The following is a 19,919-nucleotide window of genomic DNA, read 5'->3' on the forward strand; positions in this document are numbered from 1 at the left end:
GCTGGGAAAACTGGATATGCACATAGAGAAGATTGAAACTAGACCTATACCTCTCGTTATATACCAAAATCAACTCAAAATGGATTAAAGACTTAATATAAGACCTGAAACTACAAAACTACGAAACTACAAAAACAGGGAAAACACTTCAGGATGTAGGACTGGGCAAAGAATTCTTGAATAAGACCCCAAAAGCATAGCCAACAAAAGGAAAAATAAACAAGTGGGATTACATCAAACTAAAAAGCTACTGCACAGCAAAAGAAGCAATGAATAGAGTGAAAAGACAACCTACAGAGTGGGAGAAAATATTTGTAAACTATGCATCTGACAAAGGATTAATACCCAGAATATACAAGGAACTCAAACACTTTAACAGTAAAAAACCAAATAATGTGATTAAAAAATGGGCAAAGGAGCTGAATAGACATTTCTTAAAAGAAGACATACAAATGGCCAACAGGTACATGAAAACATGCTCAACATCACTAATTATCAGGGAAATTCAAATCAAAACCACAATGAGATATCATTTCACCTCAGTTAGGCTGGCTCTTATCAAAATGACTGAGAATAACAAATGCTGGTGAGGATGCGGAGAAAGGGAAACCCTTCTACACTGTTGGTGGGACAGTAAATTACTACAGCCATTATAGAAAACAGTATGGAGGTTTCTCAAACAACCACAATTAGAACTACCATACAGTCCAGCAATTCCACTACTGGGTATATACCCAAGGGAATGGAAATCATCATGTCATAGGAATACCTGAATTCCCAGCTGTTTATTGCAGCTCTGTTCACAATAGCCAGGCTATGGAACTAACCTAAATGTCCATCGATGGACAACTGGATATGAAAAATGTGGCATATATACATAATGGAATACTACTGAGCCATAAGAAAGAATGAAATTCTGCCATTCACAGCAATATGGATGAGCTTGGAGAAAATTATGTTAAGTGAAACAACGCAGACACAGAGAGAGAAAGGGAGGGAGGGAGGGAGGGAGGGAGGGAGAGAGAGAGAGAGAGAGAGAACAATCACAATAACACATTGAACTTTCAGAAGGAAAGAACAGAAGTGTGGTTGCTTCTCGCTAACCCCCCTTCCCTCCCCCTTTCCCATCTCTAGTAACCACAGTTCTGTTCTTAGAGGTGGGAAAGGGGGAGGGAGGAGGGGGTTAACGAGAAATTGGTTAATGGATACAGGAATGATTACGTTTTGTAATGACGAATATGCAAATTATTCTGATTTGATCATTCACGTATTATACACAAGTATTGATTGTCAACTCCGTACCCCAAATGTGTATAATTGATTATGTTTCAATAAAAATTTTTTTAAAAAATCAGAACAAAAAGAACGAAAGAAGGAATGGATTGTGCAGAAGATGAGGGTCTAGATCACTGTGACAGAACGTCATCACAGAAGTATGCGGATGGAATATAATGATGTCTGCATGACTTTGGAAGAATCTTAAGAAACCTTTTAAAAATATACATAATTCATGATACTATTCTTTAACATATTTACAGAATTTTGTACCTGGAAATTCCTTCATATTATTCAATTTTTTCCCAAGTGTTTATATTCCATAGATTCTTATGGTCAATAAAGCATGCACTGTTTATGTTAAATTCTATTTGTAGCTTCTGCCACCATTCGTGGGTTTACTTATAAGTGCAGAGAAATGGTAGAACATTACCTTAGATACTATTTGTGCTTGGTGAATAAAGAACATTACCACACCACTAAGCATGTGTGCATTGCTTCATAATTAGAAAGATTTATCATCATTTTAACATTCTTCCTATTTGCCTTTGATATTCATTTCTACTTATCAAATATTAACATTTGTTCTGCTTTCAGAGCTAATTCCTTAAAATCACTTTTGGTTGGTTTTAGTAAATTGCTGAGTTTAAAGGCAATGAGGAATATAATGCTCTAAAATTTTATATTTGAAACTACAAGTGTGATTTTAAGGGGTACACCGAGTTGAGCTCATTAATCCATTGGTTTGTTAAAGGAAGCTCTCAAAGTTAATATACCTGAGAATTATTTGAAAAAAGAGGGGAAGCAATGAAAAAAAAAGTGAAGTAAATGAAATATTTCCCACCTCTGCTGCCCAGAGTAGCTTTAAAGTATGACTTTGTTAAATTCAAACTTAATAGGACTTTAAGAAAAGGAAAGAAAAAGGGAATGAGAGTTGCAGTTCAGAAGATCTAATTCAGATTTGGACTGAGACTTACAGGCTATGTAAAAGGGAATAATGATAATATGCAATCATAATCATAACACAAACCATAATGTTGTGAGGGTTAAATGAGAGAATGTACATGAGAACTCTTTGTAACTACAAGGAATGATGGTTTCCTACACCTCAGACACACTGTCAAATGGTCAAATAGTAACATCCATACCGATGTGTTCATTACAAGGGAGAAAATAGGGTTTTATTCCCATAGAAAGTTTCAAACAGGCAAACTAATGTCTCAGACTTCTATCTGTGAATTCAAAAGAATTTGGAACTCTCTATACACTCTATTCTATGTAGAGGTAACCTGTGACTGGGCCTTACTCCGCTGTTGATAATAACACATATGAGGGTACTTTGAAAAGTTCATAGAAGTGATATAGGAGGTGCTCAGTTTCCCTGGGCTTGGGTTTCAGGACATGCCTCTGGGTTTCCAGCCACTCCCCAAGGTCTCAGGCCCCCTCTTGTGGGCTCTCCCCTGTAGGAAAGTTACTGTTGCCGGTTAGACCTATTTTCAGCACCAAGAAGGGGAAGATGAGATCACAGGGGGCTGTCATGCAAATCAAGTGGCTGGGCATGGTCAGTAGGGAGCACAGAATACTCTTGAATATGCCTGGTGCATATAACTGGGAACCACCCCCTTAACTGAATATTTATTAGACAGAGAAACTACAAAAGCCAAATCCCAGCCAAACGTGGGGCTGTTGCGCACTTTCCTGGAGGCAACCTGCACTTTGCTGGCTGAGGTGTATATTTTACTTTGTACTGAACTTATTTTCAGCAAGCAGCTGCTCATTCTCTTGAGCCAGTCTGCATTCTGTACTGAACTTTACGTTTCTCTTGCTTTTGTGTTAGACTTGATGTCTGTACTAAACTTACTTTTGTGTTAAACTTGGTGGGGCCCTGCTCAGTCTCTGGAGCTATGCTGCCCTCTCTATGTGGAACCCATATTTCTTATCTATTACATTAAACCTGTTCTCACTTTCTACTGTGACTCTGCCCTTGAATTCTTTCCTGTGGTGGAGTCAGGAACCTGGTAAGATGACTGGGTGAGTGGAGGCCAAATATTGGGCCCCCTGGGCCCTACCTCTGACATCATAAGGATTTGTATTATATTTTAATTCTATTTTTCCACAAACTTTTTGAAAGTGCCCATGTATATAGCTTACCTGTTTCCATGATTTTGATTGATATTACATACAGCTAAAAAACCAGCACGGCTTTCTTTTAAAATCAAAATTAATGGATCATGTAACTAAATCCAGAATATTCCAATATCAAGTAGATGTAGCTTGATACTATGTAACTCTATTTCTTCTTTTACACTATTTTGCCCAAATTTAAGACTCTCTTTTCTTTTCTCAGGTTTATATCTGCATTCCCACTACTCAAACTCTCTATTTCTCGATATTTCTTTGTCTTAGCAGAGGCAAACATGAATTTGAACTAGTTTTTTAATCATAATTTTAGCAACTGACATAGCATTGTAAGTGACTAAATTCTTTGTTTTATAGAAATATGATGTCATAATAGTGGTAGGCTCAAGCTTCCTTCCATAAAAGCTGGATAATGCTTTCGTTTCACATACATTCTTCTAAATGTGAAATGTCCTCAACAAGACATATGAGTTGGTCTTCCGGTAATGGGAACAAAGTCATTTGATGTGAACCTCATTTCTTGCTTTGTACCCTTTCTGAACAAAGACTCACATTTATAATACAGCAGAGCAGTTAGAATTATGGTCAAAGAAAAAAATGAAATGAACTTAACTTGGTTATGTGTAAACCAAAACCTTGGATTTATCAGCTTTCTGCTATAAACACTTTTTAAGAATATTCTTAAGGTCATATTCAAAAATAGAAACATGCGAAATTTGTTACAATAAGAACATATACCACAAACTGATTTAACTGTTTAATATGAGAAGACTGTGTGTATATGTGGGATTGGAGATTAGGGGTTTAAAAGTTAGAGTTATGGAAGGTGAAACATAATTCCAAGAAGCCACATCTGTAGTATAAATAGAAGAAGCAACTTCATTGCTTCTAAACTAAATCTGTCATACATGTTTCTCCCCCCAGATATCCAGGTACAGAATCATAGGATTGAACTGCATGTGACCTTAGACAAAACGGATTGTCTCATTTTTAAAATGAGGAGAATTGAAACTGAGATTAACTGGCTTCCTCAGGATAACATGGTCAAATACTGGCTGAGCTTAAGTGTGAAGTTAGGTCCCCTACTATTCACTCCAATACTCTTTTTACTATATCACTGTATCTCCTCACGTGTATTTCCCTGTACTTATAACAAAATTCTTATTGATTTTAAAGAATGAATAAAAATTAAGCTATTAGTGTCTCATACTTTGCATTTAAATAGTGAAACTAGAATAGATTCACTTAGCATTGGTTTTGAGAACTTTTCCTGCTAGTCATAAGCTTTTGATCTCATCTGTAGATTTACGTGCCACTGTCACAAATCTTGTACCACATTCTGAAGGCAAATGTGGCATTCAGCTCTCTGAAAGAAATTTTAAAATATAACTCAAGAGTGCTTGACTGGAACAAATGTGGCCATTGGTTTTCTTTGGACATTTATTACTTTCTTTATGCTTAAAATGAAAAACACAGTAAGGATGAAACCGATAAAATTTTAAGTACTCAACTACTATGGAGCAAACAGACATATAAAGGCATGTAATTGCTTAACTATATTGCCTTGCTTTAGTCAATGCCACCCGTAGTAATCTATTGTACAAATATTTCAAGACTATCCATCACAGCAGGAATTAAATTACATTAGATCTCAAGAGGTCTTGAATTTGAAACTCATTTTTATTAAAGATCTAGCAATTCTTTAACAGGACTTTCAATCACATCCCTAAATGGTGTCAATAGGAAAGTAATCTGGTTTATCATTTTTTTCTTATTAAAACACTGAAAACAAATATTTTTAAACCCAGTTCCCTCTCTGTCTTCAGGACCATACTATCTGCAACCTATGAAATTGGAAAAAGAGAGAAAATTATTTTCTAATTTAATGGTTAAGCCAGTTTTAGGGTTTTGGAGTATAACACAGTGTCCTTCACATAGGGAACATATAGGCACATCTCCTTGACCAATATATCCATTCTGAGTTCTTACTATGAGCCAGGTACTTAACTAAGAACTCTAAATGAATTAGCTCATTCAATATTTCAGTAACCATGTTAGAGATGAGGAAACTGGTAACTAGAAAGGTTAAGTGACCTCAAGGTCACTCAGCTGTTAAGTCAGATTCCAAAACCTGTGTACAATAATAATAATCTTAGCTGTACTAACTGCAAGAGCTAGAATTTATATAGTGTTTACTATGTAGCAGGTTCTGTTCTAAGAACTTTACATTTATTTTGACTTATTCATCTTAATAATAAACTGATGTTGTAAAGACTTTTATTATCCCAATTTTTTTTTCAGATGAAAGACTGAGGCACAGAAAGGTTAAGTAACTTGCCTAAGGTCCCACAGCTAGTAAGTGTGACCTTGAGCACACTTCTTATATTCCCTGTATTTATTATGCAAACCCATGAAAAGCTTCCATGTGTTGGTTTGTGATAGGATGTTATTTCTTTAAATGATTTTAGAACATTTCTTACTCTTGACCTTTGTTTAAATTAGGATTCCAAAAGGAAAGATATTTTAAGACTCCAAGCAATAATAGAACAAAGGAATTGCCAGCCAGCAATTCAGTTCTTCCATCGTGATTCAGCATTATCTTCCATGTTTATTGCAAGGCTTACTAAAGTCTGAATTTTGGACATTTCCAAAATTAAAAGTTTGAAAACATTTATACAGAGACTTATTAAATAATATAAAATGTTCTATTCCCACAAAACGTTATCATAAACATTAGGTGAAGAAATTACTTTTTTTGTTTCTTACAAACAAGCTTTATCTGTATGCATATTATTTTTATTGTAACAAGGAGCAACAATGTTCATAATGTGCCTACCTGCAGAAGCTTCCATCTGGTGTTCAGGTCTTCTAGAGTGTTGAGGTTATATGGTGAGAGCTGAATGCCCAACGTGGTGAGCTGGCGTGCAAGGTCATTGACGTGGCTTACATTCTCTTTAAGAGGTGCAATTTCTCCTCGAAGTGCCTGTGTGAAACAGTCGGAAGCAAATTGGAAGATGAGAACATTTAAAGCAAAGAAATATAGACATGTGGGAACTACAGGATATCTTATTCTACTTGGGGTACAGTGTCAGTAATGTTTGCTCTATGCTATGGTCTCAATGTTTGTGTCCCCCCCAAATTCATATGTTGAAGCCCTAAAAAAAAAATAAATAAAAAATAAAAAAAGGAAATCCTAACTCCCAAGGTAATGGTATTAGGAGGTGGGGTCTTTTGGGAGGTGGTTTTTGGATTATTACCCTTATAAAGGAGAGCTAGCTAGCCTCTTCCACAATGTGAGGATGCAGCAAGAAGGCACCATCTATGAGGAATGGGCCCCCACCAGACACTGAATCTGCCGGTGCCTTGATTTTGGACTCCTCAACCTCTAGAACTGTGAGAAATACATTTACGCTGTTTATAAGCCACCCAGTTTACAGTATTTTTGTTATAGCAGCCCGAAAAAACTAAGACACTATTATGGTGATATTATAGTGGATATGTGTTAATGGGTGAATAATGATAACTAATATTTATTGAGCAATTCCTTAAGTGCCTAATGCTATGACGATCCTTACCCACACATAAACTGATTTTATTCCTACACAACAATCCCATGAAGCTGGTAGTTTTTGAATGCTTATTTTATACATAAGAAAACAAACTTGCAAAGGTTAAACCTTGCCATGATAGAAAATGAGGAAGCTGAGATACATCCACAGGTTTGCCTGCCTCCACAGTACATATTCTTTTCTCTTTTTTTTAATTAAAAAAAATTATTCTAACATTTACATGTACATATTTATGAGGTACAGTGTGTTGTTTCAAGGCATGTGTATACTGCACAATGATTCAGTTAGGGTAGATAGAATAGTTTTGTTCCCATTAGTTCACCACTTCTCCTCTTCCTCGGCTCCCCTCCGCTCCTGGTCTCTGGTAACCCAGAGTGCATATTCTTGACTGCTATATTATATACCTCTCCAAAGAGACTGTGGAAAGGCAAAAAATATAGTGCTGCTAGATTCTAAGTTCTACTCATCTCACAACCAGAAATGGATCCTTACTTTTTACAATAAAAAGATACACTCAATCATAAAATATTGCATTCATTCTTTGCACTAAGCACATAATAAATAGTTTCATTTAGGGAGTAAAGTATTTTGTCAAATCTTAAGAATGACTTCCCAGTCTTCTGGTATTTCAGTCCTTGTAGCAATGACTTCAGAAAGCTCCCTTGGGGCTTCTCAGCTGTCTCTGAAGCACTAGCGCAGGAGTCTGTGATGCAATGCATCATGACAATCTGTTGAGCAGAAGAACCCTATGCAGATATGGGGAGGATATTACCATTCATCATATTCGCCCTATCGAGATGGCATTTATGGATCTTTAACATGATGCATGATGTCCAAATGTTCCAATGAGCAATGCTACGGGACAAATTCCCTCACTTAGGGGAACAGTTTGTGTAATGTAATGTTTGTGCACAAGGACAGCATCACTTAACTTGACTGTACGTGCTATTTTGACTTGCTGGATGTGGGCAGGTGTTATTTCTCTGTCTGGTTCAGTATGTTGATCAAACAATTGCTTACACCGACCTCATCTGTAACCCTCTCATTCCCTCCCACTCCAAATGGAAGGACCCAGTGTATGAGTATATGTTCAAAATAAGAATGGCATTATTCTTTCAAATCAACCTGTACATCTCACCACTAAAATATGGTGTTGTATGGAGTATAAGACTCTTATATAGTTCTTGGATAATACAAGACATTGTGACAATCACTATGTTGAACTTATAGTTTTAAAAAGTGATCATTAAAAACATATTTAAAAGCATGGAGTTTCTTTTCTGGATGATGAAAATGTTCTGATATTAGACAGTGCAGGCATCACAACCTTGTGAATATACTAAATGCCACTGAATTATACACTTTAAAAGGGTGAATTTTATTTTATGGTATCTGAATTGTATATTAATAAGAAATGAAAACAAAAAAGCCCCTTCTGACCACACATGCAACAAAATCATATGTGATGCATTCATCTTTATTCAACTTCGTATTAATGAAATGTCATTGGAATCAGTCTGAAACTAATACAATTTTATAGGGGTTGATAATAAATATTATTATTCCATTTCCTTATGAGTAAATACATGGATTAAAAGAATCAGACTAAATGTCCATAGAGAAATGTGGTGAAAATCCATATATATGAATTTATATCTTGTAAAGGACATAATTCATAATCATTTTGTTTTGCATAATAGAAAGGTTAGAAAATAAATTTCTTGAATGTCAGTGGGAAAACCCGGACAAAGACAATTACAAAAGGGTACTATTATCCCCTGGAGAATAACATGGATTTCTAGTAACCACAAATAGATATCATGTGAGAGAAACTGTAAACAGGAATGACTTCGGAGATGGCAGAGGAGCAGGCAGAATCCATCAGTACTGCAGGTGAGCCCTTTGTGCTAATCATCTCCTTTCACCAGTGAGGCTCTCAGCCATGAAGCTGAGTATCCATTCCAGTCAAGTCCTATCTAAATTTTAGTTTCCTTTAGGTTACATAATGTACATTTTATTAATTTACTTTTCTCCCTTTCTCAACTCTACACTGTCATGGGATCTTGTATCTTCTTTTTTTTTTTGCTCCTGTCTAGTAATGATGGTCGAAATTCTCTGAACTGATCTCCATTTAAGACTCACCAGATTAGCCACAGTCTTCATTCCCCCTGTGAAATACACTGACTGGAGCCTCTAACAGCCTCCAAACAAAAATGTTTAAGGTATCTGTCAGTTTAATGTTTAAGGCATGCGTGACCCTTCTGCTCTCATTAGTTGAGTTGTCAGTTGTGTGCATGTTACAACTGTGAGCTGTGTGTATGTTCTCAAACCTGTTTTTGCTCATTTGTACTGCAATTACATAATTTAATTAGATTTCTTAAATCAAAGAAACATCGGTCTAAAGAGAAAAAAGTTATTATTTCTATGAAAACCGGGTCAAATACTCTGAAAGTTGTTTTATAAAGAGAATAAATAATAAATTGTTGAAATACGTATGGACGAGACAACTGTAAAATATTAGGAAAACAAACCTAAAAATTTAGAAGGATTCTGCATTCAGAATGCTTCTAATGTTTCTTGCTGAGTTCTCTGTACATTAAAGAAGTTGTAACTGGAAATCAAAAAGTATGTACTATTAGTGTGATTTATACAAAGCTCTAATCAGTGAATCTACATTCAAAAAAACCACTTTCATACAACATTAAAATATCGGTAATTTTTAAGTTAAAATAAAATGTTTAAGCCATATGTTTTATGATTCCTTCATTTAACTGACTTTTTCAATTAACTGTCCTAAATGAATTAGAATAGAGAGCATCTATTACCATTTTTTACTATTACTGTTATTTTACTACCACTGCTACTGCTACTAGTACTATTAATTAAGAAGAAAAACCAAATGTTCAGTTTAATCTTAATGCCTAAATTTCTGTTAAGTTACTTAGTAATGGAAGCTTTGATTTGGGAGAGGTCAGTTGATGAAGAAATAATTTGGGGAAAAGGTTCACTTTGGGGAGTTATCTTGATGGGCCTGAGCAGACCAAAGAGCTAGAATCATTATGAGGGCACTTCTGTGGATTGAATGTCACCCCCCAAAACTCATCGAAGCTTGACCCTCATTGTGACAGTACTAAGAGGGTGGGAAATCTGATTATGGTATGTGAAAGGTGGGGGCCTTTAAAAGGTGATTAGATTGTGAGGACTGTGCTCTCATGAATGGATTGATCCATTCATGGAGTACAGCCTGTGGTTTGGTGGCTTTACAAGGAATGCAAGTGAGAAGGTTAGCTGGCTCTTGCTCATGCCATTTTCTCGCCATGTGACACCTGTATTGATGTAGAGAGTCCCCACCAAGAAGAAGGCCCTCACCGGCTGTGTTACTTGGACCCTGGACTTCCCAGCCTCTAAACTGTAAGAAACAAATTTCATTTCTTTATAAATTACCCCATTTCAGGTATTCTGTTATAAGCAACAGATGATGGAGGAAAGGAGATAATTGATGGTAGAAAAGATAAAAAGACAAAGGAAGCAAGTAGGTGCTCAAGTCAATCTTCATTTTGGCATTTGACCTAGGTTCTGGTGACAGCTCAATACCACCCAAGGATGGCTCACTGCTGTAGGCTGTCAGTTCCTAGAAGTGTACATAACAAGAAGTATGGCCCCCTAAGCACTGAATCAGAAGACATATGTAAAGACTGAATACAGGTACTGTGTCATTTAAATGGATGAAACATTGGATTTGACTATATTTCAAAGAGTAGAGCTTTCAGTATTGCACACGTAAATTTATGCTTAAATTATTAAACACTATACATAATACGTCAAAAAGTAAGTTAATTCTGAGCAATATGATGTGCTGCAAATGATACCAGGATTTCATTAGGTTTTATTCTAGTTTGGAAGCAGTAAATGAGAAAATATTGAAGGAAGCCATTATACTGTGGGTTTTCTTAGAATCACTTAAACATCTGGAATATGTTCTCCATGAAAGAGCAAACAAAACTTAATTTTATTATAACTAGTTTTACGCAGGTGGAATTTTCACTTCATTAAATGTTTTCTGATTATAGATATAAATATACTGATTTAGAATCATATATAAGTCTGATATGTCAAGTTTTACTTCTTTTTAAAGATTAAGCTGCCTGTCAGATATTTGCTTATCTTTATGTAGTTAAGAATTTGTTTAAATATATATTTAGAATTATAGTCAACCACTTTAGCAACAAAAGAAATTGTCTATTAACAAGGGAACATTATTTTTGAGGGAGCAATTTTGACTGGATAGTTGAGGCCACCCCTGCTGCAAGGCACAGAAAGTCAGTTTGGAAGATTAGAAAGGGTACATTGAGGGAATTCTATTTTGAGGGCCTCTCTTTCCTCTGTGAAGTAGAAGGCAATGGACCTGGCCTAGTGTGCAGTGCATGGTGTGCAATGAATATTTGCTGAATGGAAACATGAATTAAGGGTAAGTGGGAATATTTAAATTGAGACTGTGAGAGGCAGCTGACCTAAGAAATGTAGTGAGGTTGCCAGACAGAGTTGAGGGCCCGTTTGAGGCTGAGGATCAAAATTTTTTAGCAGAACCAATCTGCCCAAATTCCTCACCTTCTCCAACAGTGTTCCATGCAAGCATGGAGAAAATAGTTAATCCAGGTTTGGGGTTTTATTAGATGATTTGTAGTTGCAATTTTAGCTAGAATGGACTGAAAAACAGACTGTGGAATCTGAACTTGATTAGGTGGAAAGTGAGGCAAGATGAATCTCCTATGTGGAGAAAAAGTAAAGGGGACAGTTGTGGAGGTTCAGGATAATCCAAGAAAAGCCACCATAGGAGTAGCTGCACAAGCAAGCAGGGGAAAGGAGACTCTGGGCTCTGCCAGACTTGCCATTTATGAGTTAATTTATAAATGGAGGTGTATATATATATATTTACACACACACACACACACACACACACACACACACACACACGGAGCAACTGAGAGTCTGAAAAACTTTCCTTCTTAGGAATATTAAATATTCCTCTTGAAATGTTAAACTGCTAATTTGTAGAGGTCTTATCTCATTTACTAGGAATTTGAAATTAGTATAGTCCATAAATAAAATGTCATTCTAGGGCTATATACACCATGCAGAGATATTTACATTACAAATATTACTTAAGAAATGAAGTAGTGACACCTGCATTTCTCTCTACACTGAAACCTTACTGAACAAATGTTTGTGAACTAAGGACCCTTGAAAAATAGCCTAAAAAGAGGAGGTGGTGGGAAAAGTGCCAGGATTTTTCACGCTGGGTTAGTCATGAGAAGCTGAGGTGGAAAATAGAAATCATGTCCTGCAAATACAGGTCTTTAGAACTTGTATTACGACTTTTACAGGTGACTCAGAGAAGCCCTCACAGAATCCAGTTACTCAGGAATTGGGGGCAGGTACAGCCCAGCTATGTTTTGCAGCTTCTGCATTTGGGGGTGGATATATCATCCTGATGGGATCAAGAGAGTCAAGGACCATACCCTGCTTTGCCCAGAGGATGAGAGTCCTACTGGAATATCTGAAATATCTGGGGGAGAATGAGCCACTCAAATGTGGTTGGACCAACTAAAAAGAAACACAAGAAGAGATATAGGCAAACCTTTCAATGAAATGCATCTGGCTTGGAGACTTCCATTGTTATGTATAATTTTTGGCTTTTGACTCTGATTGGTTCCCTGCCTGGTGTGGTGCCCGGGATGTAGGTTCAGCTTTTGTCTCAGATACCTACTACTTTAGGCCAGGTTTTAGACAAGCAGAGTCTGAGTGCTCTAAAGAGAAGGGTAGTGAGGGAAGCAGGAAGACGGCAAGAAAGCTCACTAAGGACGTGATTCCGGCTAGACAGCAGCCTCACCCTCGCCCCAGGGGGAGCTCTGGAACACAAATTACTCAACAGTGGCTCCCACACTGAGACAAAGGGGTTGTCTTTCTGTATCTCTGGTGGTCTTACGGGAGAAGGACTGGTGCAACTTGCCAGTCAGGGTGGTTTCCTTTTGGCTTAAGGAGGTTCTCTGGAAAGGGGTTAGCAGCCAATACTCAGAGTAGCTGCGAGATGAGTGCACTCCCCACGTGAAGGCATCTGGCTGGGCCACGAGCAGCAGCCACTACTAACTGCGTCCAGTTTCCCAGTCTCCTTTATTCTTAGACTTCAGATGTCAGGCACTTTCCTGGTGTTTTGGTGTTTTCTTCAAGAGGCTTCTTATGTGAATTCTCGTTACCAACACTATGGGGCTGTCTCATCAATCTCCAACAAAACTGGGATATATCACCCTTTCCATAAAGTCGAATCCCTAGTTTCTTCCAAACTCTGAGGTATTGTGTGGAGCTAAGACAGAGCAGGTGGCTTGCAGACTAAATGAATACAACCTTCAGTATCACTTTTGCCTCTGCTGGAGACATTCTTGACAATAAATTATGCCATGGAAACGTCCTCTTTTTTTTAATAGAGATGCAATTACATTCACTTCCAGCATCAGTTTTTATTGTGGTAGCTTGAAGGCAAAGTATTATGTGATTTCTTTTCATTGTTTTCCTTGCATTCAGTTTTCAGGGCAATTCTTGTAAACTTTCATATTTGGCCATGATCGCTTTTGACAAGCAAACTGAATGACATAAATAATGAAAAGTAACTCAGAACTAATGACCTTGATGTAGCATTACCAGGATGACTTGGGAAAGATTAAATAAAATAAAAAGATTTTAGGAAAACAGTGTGAAGTTTGTAGGCATGAAGAAATTTGGTGTTTTTATTTTCCAAGCAATTATCAGTAATTATATTTTAACTATGGCTTTCTCTCAGACTAGACAGAGTTCCAAATCTGTGGCATTAAAAAAGTAGCAATTAGCTGCTATGTTTTCTCCATAAGAACCCACAAGTTTTTATGAAAACTGATCTCTAATTTCTCTTCCCATTAGTGAAAAAGAATGCACACCCAAACATAAAAGCATAAATTCCTTTTTTAACATTTTCCACTATGCATTGATCATAATTCTTCATCTTTCCAGACGCGGTTTTACTATGAAGCTTATAACCCCAATGTTCTTAAAATAAAAGCTCAATTATATCTTTACTATAGTAATAGTGTCCCTTTCTATGGGCTTTCATTTTCCGGTCACATATATAATTTGGAAATGAGAACAGAAAAGCATGGATCACAAGGAAAGGTTTTTTACTTTTAAGAACAAATTGAACACTTCTACACTGTTAGTGGGACTGTAAATTAGCACAGCCATTGTGGAGAACAGTATGGAGGTTTCTCAGACAACTACAGATAGATCTTCCATATGATCCAGCAATCCCACTTCTGGGTGTATACCCAGGAGATTGGAAATCATCATGTCGAATGGATACCTGCACTCCCATGTTCATCACAGCTCTGTTTACAATAGCCAAGACATGGAACCAACCTAAATGTCCATTGATGGATGACTGGATAAGGAAACTGTGGTATACATACACCATGAAACACTACTCAGCCATTAAAAAGAATGAAATTCTGCCATTTGCAGCAATATGGATGTGTCTGGATAAAATTAAGTTAAGTGAAATAAGCCAGACAAAGAAACAGAAATACCGCATGTTCTCACTCATAACTGACTGCTAGCAAACAAGGAAGGGAGGGAAGGAGGGTGGGAAGGGGGGAAGGAGGGAAGGAGGAAGGAATGAAGGAAAGAAAGAAAGAAAAGACCACAATAATACGTTGGACTTTCAGGAGGAGAGAACAAACCCAAGGATACTAGAGATGGGGGAGAGGAAGGGGGTGGGTCTGGGAAGTGATAGGTCAGGCAAAGGGCATAGAGAAATATCACAATTTGTAAGAATGAATATGCTAATTATAAATAAAAAATAAAAATAAATAAAAATAAGAATAAAATAAAATAAAAAAAGAACAAGTTCAACAAGTGTTAGTTACTTTAATTTCCTTGGGAACTCATTTCTGTAATCCTAACTCTGACTGCTAATTATTTCCCCTTTACAAAAAAAACAGCAAACGAAACAAAAAACATAAAAACCTCAAAAACATTTCAAGTTTTCCACAGCTTTCTAATGACACAAAACAAATAAAAAGGAAGTTCATGAGTGTTTTACAGAGGTTAAGTGCAAGATCTGCCCAATTAAAATGAAAAGGTTTTAATAAATATAAATAAATCATTTAAGCAGGCAACGTTTTAGGCTGCTAAGGAAACAAAAAAAGTGTCAATATTTTCTTTTTGAGAAATTTTAATCATATGTGACAAAATATAAAGCAAAATGGCAGTTAATGAAATCTATTCACTTACTTAGAAATTAGTAATAATCCATAAACCATTAAAAATATTAACTGCAAAGACATTGATCTTCAAATTCAGGAGTTATTTTAGACAGATTAAGTTTTACATTTAACAAGTTTTTTGAACTTGCAAACATTTCAGGGTCAGTGCCACATATGCTACTAGCATTGCCCCTGAGTATTGTCTGCTGTCTGCCTCCCTTATGTGGCTCCAAACGTCAGCCTAAGGCTGTGATTCCCAAACAACAGTGTGCATCATAATCACGTGGAGGGCTTGTTGACACAGAGATTGCTGGCTCCCACCCAGTGTTTTTGATTCAGTAGGTCCAAGATGGGCCTGAGAATGTGGCATTTCTACTAAGAACTTAGAAGATGCTGAGTTCCTAGAACTCACCAAGCTTATTCTTAACTTAGAACCCTCATGTAGACTGTTTCCCCTGCTTGGAGTTTTATATTTCCATCTTCTGCCTAGCTGGTTCCTATTCATATACTTCAGATCTCAGTTAAACATGTCCATTCGAGAAAGCTCATCCTTGGTTGCCCTATCTAAAGTAAGCACCCCCTATTTTTCTCACTCCCAGCACCCTATTTTTCCTTCTTAATACTGATCACAATTTGCAAGTGCATATTTATTTGCCTATTTATTCATTCATAGTCTGCTCCTTCCCAAGACCGGAAAATTCATTGAGGCAATTCTATCTACATTGTTATTTTCATCAGGATGTACACCTGCACCTAGAACACGATAATCCCTCAATACATTTTTTATTAAAGAATAAGCAGTCAAGAGTTAGGCATTTTTGCATTAACTACTATTACTTCAGGTCAATATCTATTCTCAAATTACTTCACAAACAGTTTCCTATAGAAATTTGACATCAAATTTTCAAATAAAAGAAACTTGCTCATTTCCTTTAAGTTCCATATCTGAATTATTTATATCTATCAATTGATTTATTTTGTGTTGGAACATGTGCTAATCTGAAGCATCTGTAACCTTCTCAGTAAGAATATAACATTACAGTTTTTGGTATTCAACCAGGGATTTTTCATAAAAATGAATCAAGCGGGGAAAAAAGGGGGAGTAACTGATTTAAGGCAAATATGTTTGGCTGGTGGTGATGTGACTTGGTGTACTTTCTAGAGGACATTTTAACAAGACTGAATAAAAGCCTTAAAAATATTTACATATGAAAAGACTAGAAGACTACATACCAAGGTCACCATGTAAAGTTGTATAGTGAAATCCAGCTTGGGCTCCACTATTGAGTTGGTTAACCTTGGCACAGGACTGTGGATCTCTACAAAGAAAGTGGTACCTTTTCCTACTTTGCCCAAAAGAGGCCTTTGCAGGGGTTGAGATTATAGATGCTGGTGTTGGGATTATGGATAATCTCTCTCTCTTTCTCTTTCTTCTCTCTCTGTGTGTCTCTCTCTCCTCTCTTTCATTTTTGGAGTTTTCCACTAAAGAAAGGTTACTTAAATAATGAGATGAGCCAAGAGATCATCAAATATTAGAACATAACAGGGCTAGCCAGTTATCTCAGTTGGTTAGAGCACGGTGTTATAACACCAAGGTCAAGGGTTCAGATCCCCATACTGGCCAGTCGCCAAAAAAAAACAAAAAACAAAAAACAGAGTATAGAATATAACAAAGTTCATTTACAAATATTTTCCATGTATTTCCTCATGTGTAGAAAGGAGATAGGAACATGAACACCTTTAGGCCTGTTTGTTATAAAGATGAATGAGAAGGTCAGGTCTATTTCTTCTTTCTTTACTCTACCTACAACCAGTTAAGCATCATGTCAGACAACACTGGAAATACAAAGTCCCACAAGGTCCTATTCAGGTTACTTCAGGAAGACTCTGCAAAACAATGGGTAATAAATTTATCCATGAGAGAGCTTCAGACTAAGATCCTTTCTTGGATAGCTGCCTCTTTGAAGCCTACTTCTCATATCGCCCCAGGGGAAACCTGTTTTTTCTTACTCCTCTATCATGTAGCCTTGTATGGTCTTCCTGAACTAGACATTGGGATGTGGGTACATGAAACTGATAAAGGAAGAGGAAACATGGTGGAGGGAGGAAAGCTACGTGTTCAGAGCTTGAACAGAGGGCAAGAAGTAGGAAAGCTTAATGTGTGTTTGAGGAAGAGCAAATAGTCTTTAATAAGTTGAAGCAGGAAGTACAGAGCAGTTGTGAAAGATGAATCCTGGGTGTTTTCTTGGAGCATGATTGTGGTGAGTCTTGAATGAGCTGGCCTGGCAACTCTTTTAGTTAGAGATTTTAATTACTACTCAATTGAAAACACCTATTTTATATCCAGTATGTACTATGCACATATGTTAGGTATATATCTATTATGCACTGGGAAAATGAAACTCTCAACAGCCTCACAGTCATTAGCAGAGATAGACAATTTACTGGGTTATTAAAAAACAATGTAATTCATACTATGAAAAGTTGTGTCATGGAGTTTGGAAAGTGCAAAGGGATGCTGAGGCAGGTCAGGAGAGACCCCCTGATTAGATAAGGTGAGTGAAGTCATCCACAAAGAGGAACAGAAAAGTCATGTTCCTCTGGGCATGACAAGTTCATCTGGAAAATTTCCAGTAGATCAGTATACACTTGTGGTCACTGTGGAAAGGAGAAAAAAGTGGAGATGATTGTTCGTAGATACAGGCAGTAGTAACAATGACCAGAAATAGTGGATAGTGGCAAATGGGAGCAAATTATTTATAAAATAATTTTTAAGGGTCTTTCATATCTAAAAGAAGACATATTGTCCTATGTTTGTGCTCATGTTTACTTATTCATTTATTCAAAAAATATTATTGAGCACCTATTATATGCCAGGGAGTGTTCCAGGCACTGGGGATATAGCAGTACACAAACTAGACCAAGTCTTGTGATTGTACAACTTAATTCTAATGGATATTATTTCATTTAAGTAATGACTGTTTTTCATATAGGCTTATAAAGAAACAAATTTCAAGCAAATGCATACAGAGCAACATTTTTGACCAAAAAAGTGCAGGGCAAAGTATGGTATTGTATACAGCAGTTTCAAAGAGATTCATTCTTTTTCCCTTAAAACAATGTGGTGCTGATAACACCAAGGTCCAGGGTTTGATCCCTGTATCGGCCAGCCAAAATACAAACAAATAAACAAGAACCCAACAAAACAAATTAAGTTACCTCTGCATGCATGAATAATGATTAATAGAGGAATCTAGGGTTGTAAGTTACCTGTGAAATATGCTGCACCTAGTTTGCTTTATACTGGACACCTTTACTTAATTTTCGTTTTATGGAGAAAGCACTCACTATTGAAACAAAATGGATTTTTGCTGATTTGATTTTCCATTCAATATATTATGAACTTTAAAATACTAAAGCAGAAATGAATCAAAGATGAATTCAAATTTTCTAAGAGCTGAGATGAAAATACATGAAAGAGGGCTGAAAAGGATTACAAAATGCTCTTCAATATCCACTTTTACTTTCAGATTATTGTAGCTCCTGAATTTAATTAATGTTTTAAGTCTTTCCAAAATGGCTTTATGCCTTACAAATGAAACAAAAAAGCAACATACTCAATTACTTAAGGTCAAATGAAATAAACATAAAATGAATTTTCATTAAAATATATGCAACAGCATGTTTAGAAATTAGACTAGCAAATTTTTGAAATAATAGTTCATCTTCATTTCATTATATTCTAAGGCTGAAAGTCTTATGTGTTCATCTCTGAGCAATTTTGGCCCTCCAGATATATTAATGGTTGTTATTTTTACCTCTGTGAATATATACGTGTGTAAAAGATCAAGTTTCTCAAGTTGAGCAAAGAGTTTCCCAGTTTTTAATTTTTCTCACTGTGTAATTGATAACGTCTACTTTCAAGATATTATTCTGGTTTTTCTGATCACATCTTAAGGTAATATCTAAATTCACATTCTGTTATAGTCTGTTATGACAACTGCTAGCATAATAATGCCCAGTTAAGTACCTGCAAATGATGAATAAATTATTACTTACACAAATGTTTCTAAGTGTCACGCTGTCTAATCAGTGCACTCAAGTTATTTTTTAAAAATTCAGTTATTGTTCTAATCTACCTATTTAAAAAGTGGTTAGTATTCAACTAAGAAATATATTATACTTAAATAGTAATAGTTCTTTTATTTTCCAGAATATGAGTATGACTTAGTGTCCTCAAAGATTTGTGGAGAGCACAATGGATTAGCAGTCCATTGCCTTAACACAACAATCACAATTCCTTAAACTTGTTAAGACAAGTGAACAGATATGATGTAGAGGAAAAGGGGAAGAGGGAGGGGGGGGGAAAGAGGAACAGGTAAAAGGGTCATGAAAATCAACTACAATGTGTATTGAGAAGTTAAAAAAAATTGTAGAGGTAATGCTGTATTGATTATCTAAATAAGGATACTATGTCAGTGGAAATAAGGGTTTACAAATCTTTAAAAAACAATCTTTGCCCTAAGAATTCAAGATTTTTTGAGTCAAAATCGGTCAGATTTCATTAAGAACCCTCCTGCATACCCCATTCAACCCCAACCCCCAGGCAATTTTAACATGGAGACAACCTTAGAAATGTCTTCCTTCA

At 36.3% G+C, this 19,919-nt stretch overlaps 1 protein-coding gene across 2 annotated transcripts in view; it reads right to left on the reverse strand.

The window, feature by feature from the left end:
- The window catches only part of DMD (dystrophin), a 2,107,999-nt gene that overhangs the window by 300,990 nt on the left and 1,787,090 nt on the right, over nt 1-19,919 (reverse strand). For both annotated transcript variants that reach the window (XM_063083086.1, XM_063083084.1), the window contains exon 60: nt 6,251-6,397. In XM_063083086.1, coding sequence (XP_062939156.1) covers nt 6,251-6,397 — 147 coding nt within the window. The remainder of the gene's footprint in view (nt 1-6,250; nt 6,398-19,919) is intronic.

Source organism: Cynocephalus volans, chromosome X, assembly GCF_027409185.1.
Source record: "Cynocephalus volans isolate mCynVol1 chromosome X, mCynVol1.pri, whole genome shotgun sequence".
Lineage (NCBI taxonomy): Eukaryota > Metazoa > Chordata > Mammalia > Dermoptera > Cynocephalidae > Cynocephalus > Cynocephalus volans.